We start from the raw sequence: 26150 nt of genomic DNA, 5'->3' as shown, positions 1-26150 counted from the left end.
AGTTTTAACTATTTTTTCTGTATTTAAATAATCATTAAATTTGATCTCATATAAAACTTTCGAATTCGTAAAATAATTATTATTTTCGTAACAACATTAACATTCAAATGTGTATAGAATTGAGAGTAAGATAGAAAATCTCATTCAGAAATTTCTATATAATTGTATACATATATGTAGAATGTGAATAAAAAAAGTTTTTCTTTAATACATATAGTAGAGTGTATTTTGTGGCTACAATACTTTAGCTAGCAGTAACTAAACTAAACTATAGTAATGCCATAGGTACTAGTCAGTAGTCACAGTGGTGTACATAAACTAGAAAACTCTTTCCACGACCAGTAAGCACATTGTATAGAAAATATTCGTTCGATTTACATGCAAATGTTAAAACTTTTGTAATAATGTGTCGGTCAGAATCTCCGGCGCCGGCTATTCTATGAACCATATATTTATACTCACACATTATAATAATATATACCGATCATACAAAAACATGTATGGAAGAATTGAATTAGAGAATGATAAGCTTTGATTCCTAAATTCAAATTTTAAATTGAGAGGTTTTAAGTATAGTTTTAAAAACGATAAGAAATTCGAAAAACAATTTAAGAAATTTAGTTAAGTTTATTTTTTTATAATCTCCGTGCAGTAAGAAAGCAATTTCAGACAAGTGAAAACAAACAATTGACTTAGTTAATTGTTTTTTGAGAATATTTTCCAAGACAACTAGTTGAAGCTACCTACAAATTTTCAACTCTTTCAACTTTTATAGTTTTGGAGAAAATGGGCATCAAAGTTTTGTCCTTATTGGCCCCTCACGGATAAACAGTGACTATTACGAAAAAATATTTCAAACAAAAGTTGTTAATTTTTTTATAAGAAACATTATATTACATTTAAACTTTTGTTCTATCTCTAACAGTTTACAAGATGGGTCCAACGGACCGAAGACCCAATTGACCTATGTTGCTAATTTTCGAACTTAGCCTCACTTTTTACATCCTGTGCATGCTATACAAATTTCAGCTTGATATCTCATTTCGTTTTTGAGTTATCGTGAATATACCTTGATATAAATTACATTTCTACCGGGTATACAAATGCAGTTAAGCATAGATTATGAAGAATTCTAGATACCGGAACTTTTCTCAGTGTAAAAGCAACTGTTACTAACAATAATCAAATTGAAAGAAATGAATTTACAAAGGTAGAAGACATTTAATGAATTTTTGGGATCAAATTTTGAGTTTTGATCAAGAATTTATATTCGTAAAATTGATATTAAAACTTTTTTTCCACAGTTTTTGTACGTAGTACATAAGAATGTAAAAAATTTAAAATACAATAAATATTGACCCCGTCCTTTTAACACCCTCAAAACTGAAAGATGGAATTGGTATGGTGTTAGGATAGGGTCAAAGGGTATAATTTTTGAAGGGCCCTTAAAGTTTACAACCACATACCTTTTATTAATTCGTAAAAAATCTCTGGAAACGAAATTTGGAAAAATGATACCCCTTCAATCTCTTAATATTATCAGAGGGACTTGTTATGAAATAAGACACTGTATACTAACAACTCAAAGCTCCACACCAATTGGCAACCTAAAACTCCGCTACTCATACCATATTTTTGATAATTAGAAACAAAAGAGCCCAGCTTTGTTACACAACCGAATCTATTTGAGAAGAAAAAAACAAATGAACAAAATTTCAAAATTGTCGGAAATCATCAAACAAACAAAAGATTCCAAAAAGATTTTTGTGAATTATTTAGGTATAAATAGGACTTGTGAAAGAATAAATATTTTATTTTTATTTATTTGTTAACCTTCACTTCCCAAATTTAAACGCGTATTTAAAAACTAAATAAAATAAAAGATTTCATAATAAAATATATCAACAAAACAAAAAGTAGAACGCGCACATATTATGTGGCATCTCAATAAATTTAAAAAAGAAAAAAGGCCGTTGCAAACGATTACACGAAGATTTATTATTCTATTCATATCTTGGTGACGGTGGAGTCTATGAGTTCACACACTCTTGCTATTTTGTAAAATGCTTGTAAAAATTAATAAAAAGGATTGTCAGAAGGACGAGAAATCCAAAAAAAATGAAGATCTTTCACCTGGTACCAGGGGCGGTAAATACACTTTCTTTTTCCGTAATACAGTCATTAATAATACTCCACATGTATTTTAGAATTAATTGTATTTATTCTAACGGTAAAAAACAAACCACAGAAATAAATTTTTCTCAGAACGCGAGGAAAGAAAGCGAGTATTACTGTCCACAGACATTTCTGGCTGTGCGTGCAGTTGCTTAAGGAATGAAAAATCTGTATCTGGTATCCCTTGATGTAAAGTATATTAATCTATTACTTTGCGAACAAAATTCCGGTTACTGAGGATGAAGTGTGGTTAAAGAGAGAATTTTATGCTCTTTCAAATGAGGTATCATAAAAGTAGGAAATGTTATTTGAAATTTCAAAGTTGGGGTGAAGGAATGAAACCTAAAATTTTCTAGGTTCCATTTTTGAATTTTCTTGTCGATACCAAAATCGACGTGTTATCACTCAAAACAATAATCAGGTCAAGAGTTATTAAGGTTGGATACCTTCCATCTTCTGTATAGTCTATCTTAAGAAGCTTTCGATCGATTTCATATTTTTATTATCTTGAATAGATTTTATGCCCTTGAAATGATGCATAACAAGGTTGAAGTGACTAGGAGCGAAGGGGTGAAACTTAAAACTCTCTAGGTACCATTTTTGAACTTCCCACTCGATATCTAAATCGACGTGGTTTCACTCAAAAGAATAATTAAATCAGGGCAAAAGTTATTAAGGGTGGATACTTTTGAAATGATCACACTGTATAGTCTTTTGCTTATCATTTTACCATCCATGTAGTACGAATTTTTGTTTATTTCTGGTTCAATTACAAAAGTTTATTTTTTTTTTAATACTTAAAACTAAACCAACAGTAAAAGAAAAACCTTCAAATCTTCACAGTTTGAACAACTACTAATAAAATATAAAACTGCCATATACTGTTTGTTTTAATGACCCTTCAAAACACGTGTTCTCATTTTTTTAGTGAAGTATTTCCTATATATCGTGTGACATCATCATCATCATGTAAGTAAGTGAAGGGTTTTCTCTAGGTATGTTAGTTCGTTATTAAAATTACCTGCGTAGTTTATAGAAAAAATATGTCAATGGGTTTGTCAGTTTTAGTTTATACTTTTAAAATCTTTGAATTATTTAGAGGGCAGATTTGACATACTTTCTAATTAAGAGAAGAAAAGAAAACAAAAATTAAAAAAATAAAATGTAAGAAAAGTGTCCACCAAATTTTAGCCGTCAGGTTTTGAAATATCAAGGTACTTTAAAACCCTCTGTCAAGTTTTCCAATGGTATTTGAAAACGCTGAAATCGCCAACTCCCGGTTGAAGTTTGCAGGCCACACTACTTTGAGTTTGAGTCATAGTTTCATTAAAATATATAAAATTTATTGATAACAGCCACCGGAAATCGTGCATAGTTGCGTTATTCCATTTATTGTTGTTAAAACTAGTTTCGACTGTTATTTGTCAAGTACCTAGTCAATCATTTATTTGATCGTAAAATGTATCATATAATTATGTTTCGAAGAAATCGAAGACAAAATAAAACTTGAAGAAATATTAAAGAATGCTCGAGAATGAACAATTTTCTAATTATGCACTCAAAATAGAATTACACAAACATTTATAATTGAAAATTTGTTTTTAATTTAAATATGTATCTAAATTAGATATAAATTATTGACTCGAAGTAATTTATTTTAACAAATAGCTAACGTAACAATTAGATAGCATATTCTTAGCCATCGGAATATAATTTATCGTTTATTGTATGCATGCCACATATCTTTTCGAGTACTTTATCGGAAAAGTATAAAGTATATTTATACAAGTCGTCTACTCAGTATATTTTCATACAAGTTTCAATAAATATGACAATATTGTCTGTATATGTATGTTTTGAAATGTAGCCCGATTCAAACGATCTAATTTTACTTATATTTTTGAGCTAAGTTTTTTTCAAAATAAGTCAATATATTTTTTTTTATAGGTGCAAGTTTCAACGGAAAACTGAACTCTATAAAAGATTGTATGTGGAAACAGGCTAGGATCTATCCAAGAAAATTTCACTAAATATTTCCAAACTATATTAATTTTTTATCTACATTGATCTAATAATTTGGTGAAGTATAAAAACTGGCATGCATTTTTAAATGAAAGAAAATCCGTCTAATGGCTGTATTTCTCCTTGTTTGATATTTAGTGATTAGACAAGCCGTTTGTCATCCATTCTTGGATGGGAAACGGTTAAATTGAGGTTTTTTCTGGCCGCGTGGCACTAGGTGCATAGTCGACAAGATCCTGTTAAGCCCAGCGTACGCGTTCCGGCAAACTGCCAGGCTAATATCAACAGGTCACCTTTACAGATGTATTATTTTCCATCTACGCAGGCATGATGACCTGAGCATGTATGTGATTCACTCCGGTTTCCTATGCAGTTTTTAGACAAGTTCTGACTAGTTTCATGAATATATTGCGTACAATCGATCCAAGAAAGTTACAAGATATCAAAGTAGCTCTCTGTCTTTCATTGAGAGAAATAGAAGTTCTTTTTTCTTTTGTAACCTACCAATTATCAAAGTGCTAAAATTTTTACATGAAAATGTATGTGCTTCTATACTAGTAAAATATCTTCTACCAATTAAATTGGAAAATATTGTCAATAATTGTTAATATGTAAAACATAAAAAAAGTATATTAATAATATAATAGTTCTGTATATTACGGTGACCCGGAATTTAATATAAAGTTTCAGGGACGCGTAATTCTTTTAAAAAGAAATCTTGCTGAATCTCTTTCTGAGATGTATAGCTGAATTTTTAATATTAAAAAGTGGTCCATTTAAACTTAACTTTATCCAGAAATATTTATATTAAATGATTAAATACAAAAGCAATACAAAATGCACAGAATATATTGAAAATTGTGAGAAAGAAGAAATATTATAACGTAGAAGGCGGTTAAAGTTGACTACTAAAACATCCGTGTGCCATTTTATTTTGATATATAGACAAGATGGCCACCTATATGACCAGCAAACAATACATTTTCAAATAAATGACTATTTTCAGTCACATTTTCTGTTCATTGTTTTGTTTAGTATACGTTTTATATGCAATTGTTGTTTTTTATCTATGTTGAAATTATATATACAGATTGATTTATAAAACGAGTATTCATTAATTTAACTGTCGAGTTTTTAAATTGAGTCTTAACCTGCGGATAGAAGTATGATAAACATCATACACCGAGCATAATCATGTTATCAAATTTTTTGCCCTTGCTTTCTTTTGTTCATAATTTTTTTTTTTTTTTTTTTTTTTTTAAATAAAATACAGCCGATGTTACGCGCTGATAATGTAGCCGTCTATAGCTATCTTTTGCCCCACCTTAGGAGTTAAATTTCGAATTATCCTTCCTGAGTCAAATCCAAAAGTGCAAATTTCCACGGTCCTAGGTGAGTTGTAAGAGAAATTACAATTTACAAAATTTCAAAGCTTTTAGAGAGCCACAAAATTTTTTCTTGCCAACAATAAATAAAGAAACAAAATTTTTACACAAAATTTTACCTAAATTTTAAACAACTGTATCTTCGCGAAAAATCATTGAATTTAGAACCTCAATAGCTCATTTGAAAACTTGTACTTTCTAGTTTTGTAATATATTACTCTAGTTTTGGAATCATAAAGTTTAGAAGCGTACCAAAATTTAAAAAATTATTTCACAACAAACTTGTTAATACCTCGAAATCTTAATTATTTTTCTTGAAAATTCCCGTATGAGCATTTTGGACCAAGATATTCGCTTTCTAAGCAAAATTGACACTTCTCGATTTCAAACCCTGCAGCTATCATAATCAACGCATATCCTATCGAAAACATTCATATCATTCGAAAACTGAAACTGTCTTCTTTTAAGCCCTTGTATGTTGTTTCCTAAAAATTTTTAAAACTCTCCCACTCATCAGGATAAAATTTAAGAAAAAGCTCGACCGAACATTCTGAAATTCTTTTTGGATCATATTGCCGTTAATACGCTTCGATCGACATCTCAGCGTAGTCGATATCATTTTTTGTTCGCACGATATCGGTCAGTAAAATATTTAAGAAAAGTCTCGCCCGACTCGAAACGGCTCGACCGAACGTTATGAAATTATTTCCAGATCACATTGCCTTTAATACCTACGCATCGACCGACACCTTAACGAAATATATCATTTTTTGTTCGCGCGATATCGCTGACGAAAAGAAATATCTACGAACGTAAGTACGTACGTACACACACACACACACACATACTTTTCTCCAAATTAGTCCTAATGCATTGTCCTAACCAAGAAACGTAAAGGTATATTGAAAATTTCGAAAATCGAGCCCATTACAATAACTTCTTATAGCCGGAAGTTACCTTTCCAAAATCCTTGCTTCTAATGAAAGCCACATGAAAATTTTCATGATCATACCTCGTATAAATGTACTGTATAAATATTTAGAATTTTATATCAACTATAACTTTAGTTACTGTACATTATTGTATATGTCATTTTCGATTCAATTGTCATCTTATTTGTTATTATTTACACCCGTATTTACGTTTTAAAATTTCGGCTGTTACTTATTGGTCATTATTTTCATAAATGTATCCATAAACCTTTTATGTCGTAATTTTTTCACGAGTCTATTATTCAAGACTTTGCTTTGAAAATTTGAATTAACAGCAACAGTTAACCATTATAACAGACTCGAAAAATAATTTTTCCAGATTCACTGAAAGCATGTTGAAAAAAATTTAAATCTAATCACAAACAAAAATATCACAATAATCCCGCCTCTAGTTTTATCACCATCTCTATTTCAATCTTTTATCCCGTCTCTACTTTTATCCCCACAATTAAACAAGAAAGATTCCTAATTTAGCACCGTTTATATAAGATATCGAAAGGCTAAGATATCGAAAATTTCGTTTCTAATTTTACACACAAATATGCAAGTCTAATGAATTTTAGCGGTGCTGCATCTTGTATAATTTACTTCAAAAATGACACAAACAATGGAAAAAATGATGCGTCTCTTGTAGACTTTCAAAATTATTTTTTATATATCTTCCAGAATTATTGACAGCATTGTCGAGTAGAGTCTATATCTTCCTCTATTCGATACCTAATAATTTATTTATGTATATAATTATTTTGTGTCTGTGTGTGTAGCGCCGTAGCCAGACCTAATTAGTAGTACGGGCACAAAGCAACTTAAGACGGGTTGGATAAACTAAAAAAAAAAAATAAAATATTTTCTTCTAAATCTAAGAAGTCTAAAATAGCAGTCATTTTTCAACTCAAAAACGAAGAAATATCAAGCTGAAATGTTTATATCGTGCTTAATACGCAAAAAGTGAGGTCGAGTTCGTAAATGAGCAACGTAATCCAAGGTATTGGGACGTAGAACCTATCTTGAAAATCGTTAAAGATAGAACAAAAGTTTAAAGCTAAAAAATGCTCCTTATAAAAAAATAAACAACTTTTGTGTGAAACATTTTTTCGTAAACATCACTGTTTACCCGTGAGGGCGCAATAATTAAATTATGAATGTGTTTGTTTGTTTATCTTTCTTTACTTACATGACGTCAATAAACACACGAATGCGTAATCAACACTGCCTATACATGATATTTCAACAATTAACTCAGTCAATTGTTTGTTTTCACATGTTATTTTTCAATTATAAATGACTATTTAGTATGATCTTGAAGGGCGAATGGCATAAGAATCCTGTTTCTATATTTTATGCATACCTACATACTTTGTTTACATTTTTATATAATTGAGCCGTGATAATGAACTTACTTCTCTATTTATCAATTTAAATAAAGAATAACAATATTCAAGGTAAACCACACCAACAACACAAAATTGCTTACTTTTTATTAATAAACATGTATACTTTATCATAATCTTAATCTTATTTCATTAATATTATGATTTTAATAAATAAATAAATACTTACGTTTCATTGAGTCTTAAAAAATTACAATTATCTGTGCATTTATTAATTGATAAAACTTATAATTATTAATTTGACTAGTAGTTGTCCACTCGCTTCTTTGGAGAATTTTAACTCTAACAAGTGAAAAGAAACAATTGACTGAGTTAACTGTTGAAAGACAATGTATAGACAATGTTGATTACTCTATCACATTACACATACATACATGTCACACATATACTGATATTCCCATATAATACATACTATACAATTTGCGCCTAATTTACGCTCTCACGGGTAAACAGTGATGTTCACGAAAAAATGTTTCAAACAAAAGTTGTTTATTTCTTACACTTAAACTTTTGTTGTATCTCTAACGGTTTACAAGATAGGTCCTACGGACCCAAGACCCAATTGACCTATGTTGCTCATTTACAAACTCGACCACTATTTTAGACAGACAGCCGGAAATGGGTTAATTATGTGAATTTATGAACACCTATACCAAAATTTTGTTCATAGTATCAATATTTTTAAGCGTTACAAACTTTCGACCAAACTTAGTATACTTTGGTATATTTAATATGCATGGTATAAAAACAAAGACTACCTCGTTATGGCCTTCTCTCCCCTTGCCTTCTGTTACCCCCCCCCCCGTTTTGTACATTATTTATGGATTTTAATTTTTGGGAGCGAAACTCTGTTTCTAAAATCATTAAGAAGCGTAGGCTATTACATATATCCCGGAATAATGTTCTGTAAGACATATATCTATACCAAATTTGAAGTGGATACGTTCTGTAGTTTCTTTTTTGATAATCCCAAAAGAAACCTGACATTTTCCGGGATAAAATAATTGCATATGCTAATCCAGGCAACAAAATATCTGTCATCCAAATTTCCTCCAAATCCGTTCAGTCGTTTTTGCGTGATTCAACACATACAAACTACAACATTCAAACACACAAACTTTCGCAATTATCTATAATATAAGTAGGATTTCACTTCAAATACGATAATTATTGATTAAAATTAATGTTGTTTTTAATTTTTTTAAACAAATAAAGTTTCTACGTATTTGGTCGTCATAAATAAGATATAATTTTACGAGAAACTATCCAAAGTTTTTTTCGATTGAGGTAGTTTTGAACTTAATCCTATCAATTATGTCGAAACACGTGGCTACCTTACCCTTAATTTGTTTCAAAACATATATTTCTGTCAAAATTTCATGAAATTAGAACCAATAAACCATCGATTAAGTCTTCTATCTTATACCTGTAGTTGCAGATCAAGTTCTTGTGACCTCCAAACTGAATTTTTCCATTTTTCTCAGACCAGAAGTATCAGACCTAGGTGAATTAAAATTGCTCAATCATTTGATATAATATAAGAGATTTTGCCCCATTGCGATCCGAATCACGCATCAATTATCTACGTGTATTTTTTATTATTTCAAAAACTATTCGACCAGTTGTTAAATGCACCTCTTTGTACTTTTTGGGACTAAATTATCTTATATACCGAGTTTTGTCAAAATTGGAGATAAAAAAAATTATTGTTTTTTTTTGCAATTTTTTGAAGGAAAATCGGTTGATGGGGCAAATTTGATCCAAAAATTATACCAATCAGGATAATTTAATGATTGGATGCAGAGTTTCTGAGATATCGCAATATTTTTATCGATTTTAATTCGTATCTCAAAAACTATTCGACCAGTCGTTAAATGCACCCGATTTTTGTACTTTTTGGATCAAAATTATCTTATATATACTGTGTTTTATCGAAAATATTTGTTTTGTAATTTGTTGAAACTCGGTGTATGAGGTCAATTTGATCCAAATAGTATAATAATCAGGTTAATTTAATAATTGGACCTATAAAAAGGTACAATATCAGCTAGTATCATGGCCAAAACTACTTCATTTTCAAAAAAGTTAGAGTTCCCCACCAAAAAATTAAAATCCATAAAATTGTGAACAATTTTATGAATTGTGGATAAGTGAGGGCTATAACGTGATAGTCTAAAGGAGAAATTGCCCAGCAAAACGGGCAGGTATCTTCTAGTACAAATATGTGAATACAGTAGTATGTCGTTACTATCGCAACTCCTTAAAATAAAAATCATGCACAGAGCAGATATTACGTAAGGATCTAAGAACAATCGATGTATATTGATGTTGTTGTGGGCAATAGCTTTTTTTACGACGATGCGACTTCTTTTTAAATAAAAACGCTAGATAGAGTATTTTTTAACTAGAAAATTCAATTGCTTGCCCATTTATCTATTTAATATTTTAAAACTATCAAAAAACAGAAATTTTGTGTTAATTTAAAAATATATCATCCAGAGTTTTCGCCCCTGATACACCTTGTAAATTAATCTGATTTATTTTCCCGTAATAGTTACGTTTATAATAAATCCAGCCATTCGAATAAAGTATTTATCTGAATTATACGTGTGTGTTAACTGACTTATCGATAATGTATATCAAAATCATTTTATCTGTAGCTGCTAGCTTCCTTCAACGTAGAGGTAGCTCCAGCTCAAAACATTACATTCAAACTGATTTGTGTTAAAGATATTAACTGTACTATATAATAGAGCTATGTAATATGTAATAATAATAATAACACAAAATGTTTGAATGTTTTTGACATTGACGCGCTTCTCTTCAATTGTAATTACAAGCCTGTCATCATCAACGAACAAGTAGCGAAACATGTGATGAAAAAAATAAATAAAATGATGTTGATAAAAAAAAAATTATTACAAAAATAACAATCTGTATATGTTGGATGGAAAAGTATTCTTTTATTATTAAATACATCAGAAAAAACATATAAATATTTATCAGAAAATATCATGATTGGATGTAGAGTTATGTGTTTGAAAACTGAGTGCTCCAGTGAAAATATGTAATTCTGGTTACATATATTCAAATAACATAAGAAGTTAAACACAATTTATGATAACGTCCTGAAAAAGCCAGATCAGATATAGTTAAAACTAGAAATCTGAAGGATCAGACTGAGAAAGACAAAACAAAAACTACCGTGTTGTGAGAATAGGAAATTAGGAAATTCTGGTTTTATGTTTTCAAATTCCATAATAAGCTGGACACAATTTATGACAACGTCCTGAAAAAGCCCAATCATAGGTAGTAAAAACTAGAAATTTGAAAGATCAGACTCAGAGAGAAGAAATAAAAACTACCGTGTTTTGAGTTCTACAGTAAAAGATGACAAAATTTGAAAAATAAAACACTAATAGACAAGCCATTCCCACGAGTCAAAATCGAACCCGTTTCGAAATAATTTGCGAATGGTTGAAAGTACTTTTCAGAGGGCTTATTTTATGCGTTGATCATGAATTTTTGGAGAGAACAAATTGTATAGCCATTTTTAAGCACGAAATTTGTATTGAAAATGGAAAGAGTTTACTTGAGTCTAGCTTGAACAGAGGGGTCAGATCAAAAAGTTTTCATGCAAAAGTTGTAGCTAGAGCACATACGCATCAATTTCTATCGACGAAAGGTCAATTTTACCGTTTTTTAAATGGTTTTTTTCTAATATGAGGTGGACTCTAAAAATAATATGTATGCCGAGAAAGATAGTGATTTTTATGTTGTTTCATCTGGATTTTATTATTATTATTATTATTTTTTTTTTGGCCATTACCACTTCAAGCGTTAGATTCAACTAAATTTTTTTAGATTGACCAAATAACCGTTGTTCGAGTAAGCCACGATTCAACTTTTTCTGCTAGCTGATTTTTTACCTCATCACCAATCGGAGATATTGATCAAAATAAGTTTGGGCTGCCCTGGACTTAATTTTGGGACTAGCTTGAAAAAAATTCTAATATCAAAAATTTACCACTTTTCCCAGGCCCGAATTTTTGAAAGTCAGCTCAGAAGTCGAAGTATTTCACAAAACTACAATGGTATTTTTAGGTTATTTTGATCTAAATGTACAATACCTATTTTGAATTATTCTACAAATGCATTTGTCGGCCCACAAACTCAAGCATATGATTTTCCGGAAATGGTTGATTTCGAAGTAAAATGGAAAATCGAGGTGTAGCCTGATAAAAACCGCTATTTTCTAGGCATATATTTTATTTTTAAAGTCAATGTTCTACTCGTAAAAATTCATGCAAAAAAACGATAAAAATTTGCATAGTAGTCCATATCTGGGCCCCATTACCTTTAAATGACCTTTCGTTAGCGGCAATTGGTACGTATGTATAAACTTTAGCTATAACTTTTATATGAAAACTTTGTTGATCTGATTCGTTGTTCATACTCAAGAAAACAGAAATTTCCATGTTCAATTCAATTTTCGCCTTTAAAAATGACCATATATTTATTTAAGGTATTCATTTCTGGAAAATTTGGAAGATGTTTCATGTTTAATAAATCCTTCGTTTATCACCTACGCAAGGTGATTACCATGGGACTTGATGAGAAAATGAAAAAAATTTCATTTTGAATATTGTAAAAAATAGGTTCTATTTTCGGTACATTTTCATAACACATTTAATATAGTTTTATTAAGTAATAATTTTTTTTTTATTTCTTTAATTTTGGACAATTATACACCCAATTAAAAATAATTATAGAATTTAAATATCCAAAAAAAAAGATCTTTACAAAAAAGAAAAAAACAAATTAAAATACAAATTGATCTCCAAGTGAGTGTGTTAAATTAATTTAGTTATGCACTTCAATTTCATTAAAGAGAAATAATTAAACTATGAAACAGGTTTTATTATAATATTGTTTTGTTCTTTTTTTTTTATTTGGTGATGTGTCATGTAATAATAATGGTTCAATCAAATATTTTTGTTACATTTTATTATATTAAATGGCTTCAAGCTATTTCATCTTGAAGTAAATACAATCTCTATCTCTATATATTATAAATGCGAAAGTAAGCATGTTTGTTTGTTTGTTTTTGGTTTGTTTGTTACGCTTTCACGCTAAAACTAGCGCATTTTTAATGAAACTGCACAGCAATATAGCTAATACTTCCGAATAACACATGCGATATAATTTATAAAGGTATATTAATAAAAAATTTTAAAAAAATTAAAAATTAATTTAATTTGACATTTGACATTACCATAAATTACAGATTTCTGTAAAAATAGTCCATATAAAATATTTCACGGCCATCTTTGCTGATAGACTCAATGAATAACTACGGCTTTTATACTATTAAAAGAATAGAAAACCATACAAATATTTTACCTGTGTAAAACAATCTTTACCATTATTTCGAGTGTTATAGAAAGGGGATAAGCGAGAGCAATCTTTATCAATCTTTACTTTTAAACCCAGCGAAGCGGGTGGGTATCACTCTAGTTTTATATATGTTGTTAGCAATTATTATATTTAAATCTCGTTTTAAAAGAATATTTAAGAGTTATAAAAAAATTAAATTGTTTTTATCTTTATAGGTATAATCTGTCAAAATATTAACTTATTGCAAGTTGTACAAAGTTTCAACCAAATTGAAATTAATTAACAAGCAAGTAGCTCTGCAATAGCTATGAAGCCTCTGATTGACTTTGAAAGAGTTTTTATACACTCGTTGCTGTGGTATACTCTTATAAACAATTTATTTTTATACCATGTAATGTATGTAATATATATCATAGTATATTAAGTTTAGTCCAAAATTTTTATATAGGTATTCATAAAATCACCTAATTAGTTCATTTCCGGTTGTCTGTCCATCTGTCTGCCTTTCAACACGATAAGTCAAAAACGAAAGCGACAAATTAAAAACAATAGCGTGCCCAGGACGTGAAAAGTGAGGTCGATTTCGTAAATGAGCAACATGGGTCAATTAGGTTTTGTGTCCGTAGGATCGATCTTGTAAACCGCTAGAAATAGAACAAAAGTTTAAATATAAAAAATGTTCCTTATAAACAACTTTTGTTTGAAACATTTTTTCGTTAACATCACTGTTTACTCGTTAGGTCGCAAATTAGGCGCAAATAGTATAGTATAATAAATAAAAAAGATAAAAATAGTATAAGTGAATTAAAAATAAAAGTCACTTTTGAGTTTATTGTGCTTATTTATTATAAAATTTAAAAAAAATATTATCTAGTACCGAGTAAAAAACTAGAAATCTTTGTTCAATATCAATCTTTTATTTACAATTTCATTAAAATATTTAAATATGCCATTGTTTTACATAACGACCATTTACGTAAATATGTAATCTATTTTTAAGTGTTAAGGTATTTCGATACCGAAAAAATGAAAATGAAATTTAATTTATTCATTAATTATCCTTTTATACGTCTTTTGTTAAGAAATCAAATCAATTCTCAGTATCTTTATCAAAAATGGGCCCATTTCTCCAAAAATCCTAAGGAAAATCGATATAAATTTTTCATAAAATACCTATGCAAGGGTGATTAATTGATAAATAAAATTTTATATTTTTGTTATAATTTGGTATTTCGATATCGTAAACTGAAAATGATAACAAAGATTTGAAATGTTTGTATATTTGTAGTTTAAGTCTTAATTTTCACTGCCAAACAGGAATAGAAGTCTTTGTGAAACCATTTTTTTAAAGCTAAGTTTACGATGGCGCAATTATGTAAAAAAATTTCTATATGTATACTTTTATTAATGAAGGATATCAGTGGTATCGCAGCTTTAGATTATATTCCAACATATTTTACTAAATCGTAATATTTTTTAGACTAGAGTAGGTTGATGGTGTTAGTTTTCAAGTTTTAAAGCCTTACAATATCTTCTCTACTATATATATATATATATATATATATATATATATATATATATCTTTGTATCTCTCTTTCTTGATATTATTAATATCATTTTAGAATTTGATTGATGATACTTTAATATAATCAATTTATGATTTATCTTATAATACAACATAATATTATAATGGTAAAGAAGGTTTTTTTGTTCTATATTTTTTTTATTTTAAAATAAATAATTTATTAACTACACCACTGATCAGTGATGGCTGCCATGCTTGTAAAAGAAAATTATAATTGGGATGGTATTGTACCCAAATTCAAAATTCACATTTTTTTTTTAAAGTTCCAATTTAAAAGGGATTTTTATTAAAAATTTGAAGTTAAATGTTCCTTATAAAAAAATATTTCTTATAAAAAAAGAAACAACTTTTGTTTGAAAAATTTTTCCTAAACATCACTGTTTCCTCCTGAGTACGTAAATTAGGTTCAAAAATTATGTAGTATGTATGATATGGGAATATGAGTTATGTGTGTGTGGCACACCAGTCGTGTTATATATATACGTATGTGACTGTCTAAGAGTGATCTCTTTCTTTACTTACATGACAAAACGATTGCGTAATCATCACTGTCTATTTATATAAAAAACTTCTTGGTCTTTACATGGTATTTCAAAAATTAACTCAGTCAATTGTTTGTTTTAAATACAATTTTTGCCTATTTGTGCTTTTAATAATTACCAAGTTCTGTTTCCAATCTAATCAAGTTATATGTTTGGAGTCTCTCATAGACAGTAATATTTATCGAGAAATTAGAGAAAAAACCAAGGAACATTATTCTCTTGGTACTACATTTTACCCTACTGTCAGAATTTATTTTATGGAAAAAATAAAATCAGTTAACGAGTATCGACATCAAATTTTAAATATTGTTTTTTTGCTATTGACGTTAATTTTAAACACCAGACGAAAAAGAAGAGTTTTATAAGTTCAAATTGTCTATGTACCTGTGTATCTATCTGTGACATCGTAGCTCCTAAAAGGATAAGTTGATTTTTTTTGTAAGGATGATTTGATCGAAAGTGTTTTTAGCTATGTTTCAAGTACGAGCAACTTTTGTTTGAAACATCCCTGTTTACTTATGAGGGCACACATAAGATGCAAATTTTATAGTATGTATTAATATGGCATTATCAGTTATGTATGTGTGACATGTAAAGGTGTGTAATGTGATAGAGTACCCCTTAAAAAAATTGCAAAAAATCGAGAAATTTTTTTAATGTCCAATTTCGATAAAACTCAGTATATAAGGTAATTTTGACCCAAAAAAGTACAAAAATCGGGTGCATTTGATGACTGGTCGAATAGTTTTTGAGATACGGACTATAAAATCGATCCAAATATTGCCAAATATCAGAAACTCAACACCTTTCATTGAATTAAGCTGATTTTTTCACTTTTTGGGTCAAAATTACCCCATCCACCGAGTTTCATCAAATTCCAAAACAAAAATTTATTTTTGCCTTTTTATCGATAACTCCGAAAGTTAATAACCTAACCCAATCGGAATTAATACACACACCAAAATAAATGACAAGTATTTCACACTTTATGTTTCAACGTAGTTAACTTTGGAAGTACCTAACAATTTTTTTAGTTTTTATGAAAGATAGTAATAAATTTCAAAAATAATTCCATCCTTCTAATATATTGAGAACGTAAATTACAATTACCTTAGAAAATTATCCAATGTTATTGAAATCAAATTAAAAATTTTCTTCCGAAAACAGTTACTTTTTACTTTTCTTGACAATTACTTTGGGTAATTTAAAAGATATCAAAATTTTTTTAATTGTAATTATCTAAGATATATAATATCATTGGAATCGAACAAAAAAATTTCGTCGAAAATCACATATATCAAATTCATTTTTCTAAAAACTTTGAAAATTTAAATCACTCTAATTTAAAGTTTGTAAAAATAATTCTAAAAAAAAGTTCTAGAAAAGCTCTCCAAAATAAATAAAACTTCAGTATTTCTCAGTTATGTTTTAAAATGTACCTAGTAATTTGGAGAAGTATTTTTTTAATTTTTTCGAAAATCAAAAAATTTATTTATTAATATTAGAATAAAATTATCTAAGATAATTATTTTAGTTGAAATCGAATAAAAAAAAATTTCGTAGAAAATCAAATAAATCTAAGCACATTTTTCTAAAAACTTTGGAAATTTAAATCATTCTAATTTAAAGTTTGCAAAAAAAAAAAAATTATAAAAAAGTTCTAGAAAAGCTCTTATAAAAATAAAAAAAACATTTTCGATAAACAATACCATAAATAAATAGTCCTAAAACTCCTACAAAACTATATAGACATGTCTCTCATTGTTGAGTGAAAAGTTTTCATAGAGTGAAAACACAGCATAATATAGACTAATACATATACAACAGTGTAGATAACATTGCCTATACCATTGGATGGATAGAAATACTACTTGGAGAGCATTAATGTGCATGCAACAAGACATACACATAGAGTGAAAACTAAAGGTTGAAACGCATGCGTAATAAAATCTGCCCATGAACCCGGTTGAAAATTGAAAGTGAGTGAGTGTATGTGTGTACGAAAAACGATCATGCGATACGATGCGACTCATAATACAAACACACGCTTAATGCTGGTATATCACAGCTTGTGCATACACTATATACTATACATGTTACTTGGTGCACTGTTGATGATGTGATGTTATGGCCCCACTACCTAACACCGCACCGCGCGCCTTATACCGCTTTGACCCCTTCCTTTCGCTTTCGTTATCCAATCCCCTCTTCGCATTTAGATCACTTTCTATTGCTACGCAGTAAGCAAACCGTGCGGTCTTCATGTATGCAATGCACATTAGTCGTCTCGGAGGCGAGATACCTTAAAGAATTATTTTAGTGCGTGTTGAATTTATTATACACACTTCAAAAAACGCCGGTTCGACTGTGTGTCGGTTTATTTAAAAAAAATAAGTATTTTTTTTGTGTGAACCGACTTTGGAATGTTTTTTGCATTTTTCTAATTAAAAAATTTTTATACCAAAAAAAAAAAAAAACAATAATAAATGTATGTTTTTTGTTAATTAATTAAGAATGTGTGTTAATTGATTAATTATCGATTTGTATGTATCAAAAACATTTTTTTAAGCTAAAAACTAATACAAAGAGAAAGAAAAAATTGTGATACCGTTTTTTTTACTAAATTAAATGTGTTTATAAACCAAAAACTGACTGTCCACAAATTATGTCGGTATTGTTGCAAAAATAATACCGCTTAATAGTTTTTTCTCTTCCATTGTTGTTTAAATCATTAATAAAATTTTAAAATAGTTCTCTCTATCACAAAAAAAAAAAAACGTCAAGTACAAAATCGAACTTTTTTTGATTGTTTATATAAAGTTTGTAAGTGAACTTTTAAGTGACGGCGGCATTTGTGGCGTATAGTCGCCCGGTTGTCGGCATGGCTCCGCGACGACATAATAGTCATGGCCATGGAGGTTCCGGTGAAGTTCAAGGTCTTTTGGGTATCGATCATCATGAACCATCGTCTACTTCATCCTCCATAGGTGGACATAATTTGGACTCACCATCGACTACATCCAATGTTTTTCGATGTTGTGTACCAACTGGAGAATGTTTACGTGCAAGCGCTATGGCTGGTAATCCAAATAATAATGATTACGTTCTGATTTCGATGGACGATCTACGTGATACCGTTCGCGTTACGTGCAATAATGATAATTGTACAATGGGAAAATATATGCATCGTGAATGTTTTGAAGCATGGGAGCAAAGTGTTCTCACTTATTTGAAATCATGTGGCCGTGCACGTTCTTGGTCAGAACGCCAACGTCTCCAAAATTTGTGGACGAAAAAAGGATATGATCTTGCATTTAAAGCTTGTGGATGTAAATGTGGCCGTGGTCATTTAAAAAAAGATTTAGATTGGATTCCACCACCGCCAACAAGTGGTGTATTCCGTACCGATGATGCTGAAACTGCAGCTAAGAAGAAGAAACGCCGTAATCGCAATAATACACGTCCCACGGTAACAATTTCTGGCCATCCACAATATCATCCAAATTGTAATAATCAATCGCGTGAATTACAACAAATTATGTCGAATGGCAATGGTAATGGTGAGGCTCGTGGCCGTACCGGTAGTTTATCGTCGAGTACAGGTTCATCATCGCCACCGGTATCTGGTGCAAGCGAATCAAGTGTGTCGCCAGCACATAGTGGTGGTGCAAAGAAAAAATCGAGATTTGATTTTTTCTCAGATCGTGTTCGGTGAGTCATATTTTTATATTTTTCTTTGAGAATGAACTGATTGTAATTCCAAGGTTAATGTTGTTTGTTTATAAACTTACTTTAAAATTAAAATTTTAGTTTTGAAAACAAAACTGCTATCAATTGTTTTGAAATCGGCATCATTTAATTACGGCAAGTTTATTTTATTTGACAAAATAAAATACAGTTTATTTGCAGCGAATTTTCATAAACTATAAAATTCATTTAATCCCTTAACATAAGTTACGTCCTTGAAAATTAAAGTTATTTACTAAAATAATATTTCACAAAAGTTTTTCAACATTTTTTTAATAAAGGAGACTTAAATTCAAATATCGAATAACGAATGATGTTTTCATAGTGAATAATTCTTTAAAGAATTGCGATATTTTGCTGACTAAAAGATACGTTGAGCATATTTTCTTAAAAGCTTTATTCAAGGTCATATTCTCGATTGATAAGATTACCCTTAGCGATACTTTTAAAAAGGGGTAGATTTATAGTTCGTAAGTAGGTTTGATTATTTTCTTCGTTATTGAGCGTCTGTTATTTTAAATTTCAAGGTCAAAATTGTTGCATTGGTTTATTTTTAGAGGATAAAATATCCCACGTATAAATTGATTACGTTAAAATATATATTCAAGATGAACATAGACCTTTTAATATTTGATAAATAAGTAATAATTTTCGTAAATGATTGCTATTTTTGTTAACCAAAAATATTAAAACTTTTTTTTAAAGATACTGAAAAAATTTTCTTCTAATAAAAAAAAAAAAAGTATAATTTATGGCTTTAAGTATAATTTTGAAATATGATTTTGGTGGCAATCCTTAACAATTTTAAACGTAGTAAAATGTTTTTTTAAGAATCTCCTACGACAGTCATTTAAAACTTAATAACATTTTCTTCAAAATGTTGATAAAATTCTGAGAAATGTGAGTAATGGTAATTTTTTCACAATCAATGTTTTATAAACCAATTCTTCTCAACCAATTCTCATTTTGAAAATTATCGCCTGGTAGTCGTCCCTCATGTCATACATTAAATTTTCTGTCTTGGATTTTTGGAATTTCGAACCCATAAAAAAAAATTTAGTACTCGTTACTTTAAACGGAAGATTTATAATTATATGCGAAATTTGTGAATATTGCACAGGTTTACTAGAAAATATGAATTCCAAAGATTTATTAAGAATCATTGGAGAATTGAAATAGACAAAATCAAACTGGTACTCATTACCAAACATTATTTTATTGATTTTTTGATTCGACCCTTTTTTAACCGACTTCAAACAAAAAAAGAAAGAGATTCTCAATTCGACTGGCTGAACTCAGTTCTGACAATGGTATACCATAAAAGTCTTAACTTTGCATTAATTATGTGCGCGAAAAATGGGCGAATAACTCAGTATCGCTCCAACCGATTTCGATTTGTCTTTTTTAGTGATAAATTAGTAAGTGTACTTCATATTCACTAAAAATCATAAAATTAAAAAACTTTTAACAAAAAGAAAAAAACCGGCTTCTAAAAAAACAATTCAAAAACAAATTAATATGCACTAAAAGTAAAAAATAACAAAAAACATAATCTAGTTAAAATTATTGTTATTTTTTACTTTTTAGTGCATATTAATTGCATGTTTTTTTCGAAGTCGTTTGTCGAAGTTTTTCGAGTATTTCTAGGAGGATTTTCCGTCAAATTAGTTTGTGTACTATTTTATTAGCATTAAAATCGTTTCAGGCTTTTGAATTTTTAACATATTATCATCTATTAGATAAATCAGAATAATAATTTTGAAATTATTTTCCAAAATTATATTTCATAAATATTGTAGAAAAAAAATGTTTACACTCTGTTTGATATTTATTTACAGTTTAATATTTAAACCTAGAAAAAATTATTTTTGAAATAATTCTTGATAAGATTACTTATTCATTCACAAATAATTTTGTAATTTTTAAACTTCAAGGGTTGTCAAAGCCGAACAATTTTCTTGAGCCAAATATTTACTTTTTCTAAAACGTTTAACAGTGATCGGATTTTTATGTTGCCTCTTCATTTTTGGCCATTATTGAAATTTATCATTCCTAATATTCATATAGATACTAATTTTCTCTATTATACAAAGTTTTATACGGCGGTGTGATTAATTTGTAAAACGAAAAGTAAAAAAAAAAAAAAAAAAAATTGAAACTATTTAGAATCAAATTAGCATATAAAAAGAATCTCTCCGACACACGATGTGCGGTATTCGGTCGTCTCCTTTCTTATTCTTTGATATAAAACTTTTCTCACATTTTTTTGTCTTATTTAAAGTAGTAAGTATAAAAAACATACACTGATTTATATGATAAATTATTGAAGAATTTATTAGTTTCTTTTGGTTGAAAACTTTTTTTCAAGAATATTTTAATAATAATCACCGAATTATTATTTGGTCTTTAACAAATTAAATTGTTTAAAAACATGAATATTTTTAAATATATATTTATATATATATATATATATATATATATATATATATATATATATATTTTTAATTCTTCTCAAAAAATTATTTAGGAATCTTCTAAACAAAATTCTTTTGTAAAACATCTTTTTAGTAGCAGACTGTTTAGTAACAGTCGATTCACGAAATTTATCTAAATCAAAAATAAATCCCATCAAGATTTATAATTTTTACCACGCTAACGGAATTTTTGAACGTGATTTTCACTCACTTCAACTCTTCGGATTGAATTGAAACTTCGCACACTTATCAAAGATCGAAAATACAAGAATTGAATAAGTTTGTCCGATTTTCCTAATTAGAATTGAGAATTAACAATTTTTCATAGTAAAAACTAAAAAAAAAATCGCTTGTAACTAGCTGAACTAAAAAGTTGAAAATAATTTCTATAAGTTAAAAAAATATTGATGAAGAAAAAAATCATTTATCATAAAAAGACCTGGGGTGCTTTATAAGATATTTTATAATGACTTTTACCGTTATCTGTCAATAAAATATTTCCAATAATTGAAACCTAGCACCTCACGCTTTTTTACGATAAAATGATTTTTCTATATATATATATATATATATATTTTTTTTTAACTTATAGAAAATATAAAATATATTTTTATTATTAAAATAAGGCAGCACTATTTACTGGCTTAGGGTACACTATGCACTGGCTTATTGCATCAATACAGCGAGGGGATCGGTAATTAAACTTCGGATAAAAAATTAAATGTTTAATTTAAAAAAATAACATGTCACTAGTCAGTTGTTCCATTAAAAAGTCAAGTAAACAGTATTTCAGTCACTTGAATGAATATACCCTTAAAATTTGTAGGCTAAGCACAATAAAACAACTCAACGAATTTCTAGGGACACAAAGTTTAAAAATATAAAATATCTAAAAAATACAGTCAAGAATCTTGAAATATATTTACTACACCAGCCACCTTAAATGAAAGAATTTCTTCTAATTAGTTTATATCTCACGGAAATGTCACATAAGTTTCGAAAATAATTATGACAGTTAAATTTAATAAAATATTGTGCATTTTAATTGGTACTAAAGAATTTTGTAAATTCCTTGGCATTAAATTTCGATTTCAATTAAACAAAATTTACAAAGAATTTCCTATATGAAACAAAATTTGTATTTTATTCTCAAATCTCATGGTACTGTTAAAATATTAAGTTTTCAATTATTTTTTCGAATTTCTGAATTTGGATTGTTTTTGTAGGAAATTTCAGCTATCGAAAACTCAAAATAAGGAATTAAATAAGTTAAAACAGTATACTAATTACTACAGTAGTCTGTTGTCTAGATTCTTTGAAAAAAAAAATTTTTCGATAATAATCCTGTCAAAAAACTATCTCTGTTAAAGTAAAATTCATAGAAATAGAAATCCGTGCTTTTCATTAGCTAACCAATTGAACTGATGAAAATTGAGTAAAAAATTCAGTTATTTTTAAGAAATTTCTGGATAAATATAATTTTAATTAATTTATTTAAAAAAAGTTATAATATTGTTTTGTGAATGCATACAGATTTTGATATTTAAAAAAAATTTATTTAACGACATCCGACTGCTGGGTCGGATTTTGATATTTAGCCATTTCGATTTGAAATAAGATAACAAATCTGTCTTCAACATTCATTAATTTTTACTTTACTCAACCAAACAAATCTTCATAATTTTTTGTTCTCCAAAAGTATGTTGCCAAGGTATTCACGAATCGTTATGATTAATTAAAAAAATATTTTGAAAGAATTTTTAGAATAATTATTTTTAAATTAAATTTTGCCTTTAAGCTCCAAAAAAAAAAGTTCCGTAAATTATTTTATGAATTTTTGTGACAATTTATAAAGTTTAAAAATATTATGACTTAAATTAGAAGGATGACTTAAATCTGATGGATAATTTTGCATGATTCTATTGAATACGTTTTAGTTGAGCGAAATTGCAAGTCATCCCTTGTTTGCATTTTAAAGTCTTCTTTAAGTTGTTATTATTCAATCAACAAAAAAATTGAGACGCAAAAAAAAAAAATTTAATTTTTACAAATGAAAAATAATGTCTTTTTCAACATAGCTTGACATTTTTAAAAACTTTGATTGAATATATCAAATGTTGCCGGATTGGAAATAAGGATTGCAATCTACGTTTTGGATCAAATGATTTTTTGGAGGTAGTGAATTTTACATTATCGAATTTGAAACAATTAAGGAAACAATATTGATGCGTTTGAAACTTATACGATATACGATTGATAGCGGAATTATTAACGTTCTTCTGCAATTTTCCAACTCATGCTACGCACTCGTTGTGCAAAATTTGCAAGTGAAGATATGTTTATTCTCTCAAAGTTTGTAAATATTTCTATTAAGTATATACTTTGTTTTCGCTCTAACTAATAATCGGAAATCGTTCTTTTTATTACATCCGGTTATTTTTTTTTAATGGAATCATTTCTAGTGATACAGAAAACGACATTGTTTTACTTTTTGTGAGGAGAGTTATTTGTTCAGAATTTGATAGACAATTTCAAGGCTGTCATTGTAACAGAGATAATCATTGATAAGCAACTTTTTTCCCCAAATAAAAGTATCATTGTATAAAAGTTTTATTTTTATTTTTTCTTCCATTCTTATTGAAATTTGATTTTTAAGGTCGAAATTAATTTATTTTTTCTTCTATTCATTAATTTTTTTTATTAATTGAAAATGAAATAAAAAATTTGCTAAAAATTATTTGAAAAAAAAATTTGATTAAATTAGTTTCAAAAATATAATAACAAATTTTCAAAAACAAAACTGGAATTTCTTTTGAAAAAAATAAAAATATTTTACAATTCACGAAAAAGTAATTAAAAATTGTTTTTCTCAATTGATTTCCTTATCACTCCACTCTGTTGATAAACAAATGCGTTATAATTTTAATGAAAAATATGAAGGCATAAAATTACATAGAGTTTGATTGCTGTTAAAGCTAGCAGGGTCGAATTAAATTTTTTGAAACTTAAGTAATTTATAATTTGTGAGTATGCCAAAGTTCGGAATTTTTTATTGGGCATTTAAAAGAAAAAGTTTTTATTGCACTAAAAGTTAAAAAATCTAGTATTACTCTTAAGACTTAAGCTTTAGCAAGGTGCATATTAGCTTAAGCAAGAAGACTCGTGAAAAAAAATTTTTATTGATTTTTTAGTGCAATAAAAGATCGTATTTTTAAAAGTATTTTGAAGTAAAATTTAAAAATACTTTAACTCAATTTTTATAATTTTTGTATGGACAAAGAAAAGTTTATTTTTCAACGCTTCCACCATGTTTTGTGCCATAATATATTATTATGAGCTTTACAAATCCTTTTAAACTCTCTATCGTAAAATACCTTTAATTTTTTAACGTTCTCTTAATTTTCAGCTCTTTATTTCGCCATTTTAATTTTCAAATAGACGATTTAAATGCGAAAGACCAATCTAAAAAAAGGCTTCTAAAAGCGAATATTCACAAAATGTTCATATCTAATGTTTTTTAAAGGATGCTGCTCGATGATTAAATTTGATTTTGCTAGCTTTACAGACTGTAAATTATGATGTATTATGTTAATTAAATATTTTTTTAATCAGTACAAGTTAAGCTGAATGACTTAATTATTTACATTTTTTTTTTGAAATTTTATTTAAAATTGTAGCAAAATATTTACATAATTTTTGTTGTTAAAAAATACTTAGCATAAATTTCTTCTAACTAAATGCGAAAATCGGTTGCTTAAAGTTTCATAAAACTTAGCTCATTTATTAAAAATATTCTTGAATGTCAAGTTCAAGTTTCAGTCATTCAATTATTCTAACTTTATAAAATAGGCAAATGCTTTTAATTCAGTTGAAAACAGACATGACGTTACAAAAAATTTTTTTTAAACAAAACTCAAGACAGACATAAAATTGTTTTTGCAAGTAACAACAAAACACTTCAAGAAGTCAAACATCTTTTCCGTTTGTTAGAATCTGTTTAACGTTTTGTTAAAAGTCTTACTGTTTGTTTGCTGACTGTCTGTTATGCAGTTCACCTTGACCTGAGAGGAATCTTACTATGCACTCATAAAACGCATTCATATTATAAACCAGAAAAAAATTGTCAAACGATAAAAAAAACTGGTCTAATTAAACTAAATCACTACAAAGGCTTCTGTTATGCTTTAAATTTTTGAGGTTGCTGTATAAAAGTCCATACGATATTTCAATTTGATTCAAAAAATGTCTGGCAGGGAAATTTTTGAAATGAATTCAAGTTTTTGCTTTTCTTCCCTTCTTTTTTTTACTTGTTCTTGAAAGTTTAAAAACTAAATTTATTTAGAAAAGTGATTTGTCAAAAAATACACCGGATATTTCATAGACTCGAGGAGTTGATTCGGTTTTAAAGTTTTCAGCCCATACGTTCAAAACTAGGAAACT

At 28.2% G+C, this 26150-nt stretch overlaps 1 protein-coding gene across 1 annotated transcript in view; it reads left to right on the top strand.

The window, feature by feature from the left end:
* Positions 1 to 18124: 18124 nt before the first annotated feature.
* The window catches only part of LOC123290873 (headcase protein-like), a 415650-nt gene continuing 407624 nt past the window's right edge, over positions 18125 to 26150 (top strand). The window contains exon 1 of the mRNA XM_044871225.1: positions 18125 to 19200. Within this exon, the coding sequence (XP_044727160.1) occupies positions 18371 to 19200 (830 nt within the window). The 5' untranslated portion in view covers positions 18125 to 18370. The remainder of the gene's footprint in view (positions 19201 to 26150) is intronic.

Source organism: Chrysoperla carnea, chromosome 1, assembly GCF_905475395.1.
Source record: "Chrysoperla carnea chromosome 1, inChrCarn1.1, whole genome shotgun sequence".
Lineage (NCBI taxonomy): Eukaryota > Metazoa > Arthropoda > Insecta > Neuroptera > Chrysopidae > Chrysoperla > Chrysoperla carnea.
Note: the sequence above shows the minus strand (reverse complement) of the source record. Positions and strands in the feature narration are given on the sequence as shown.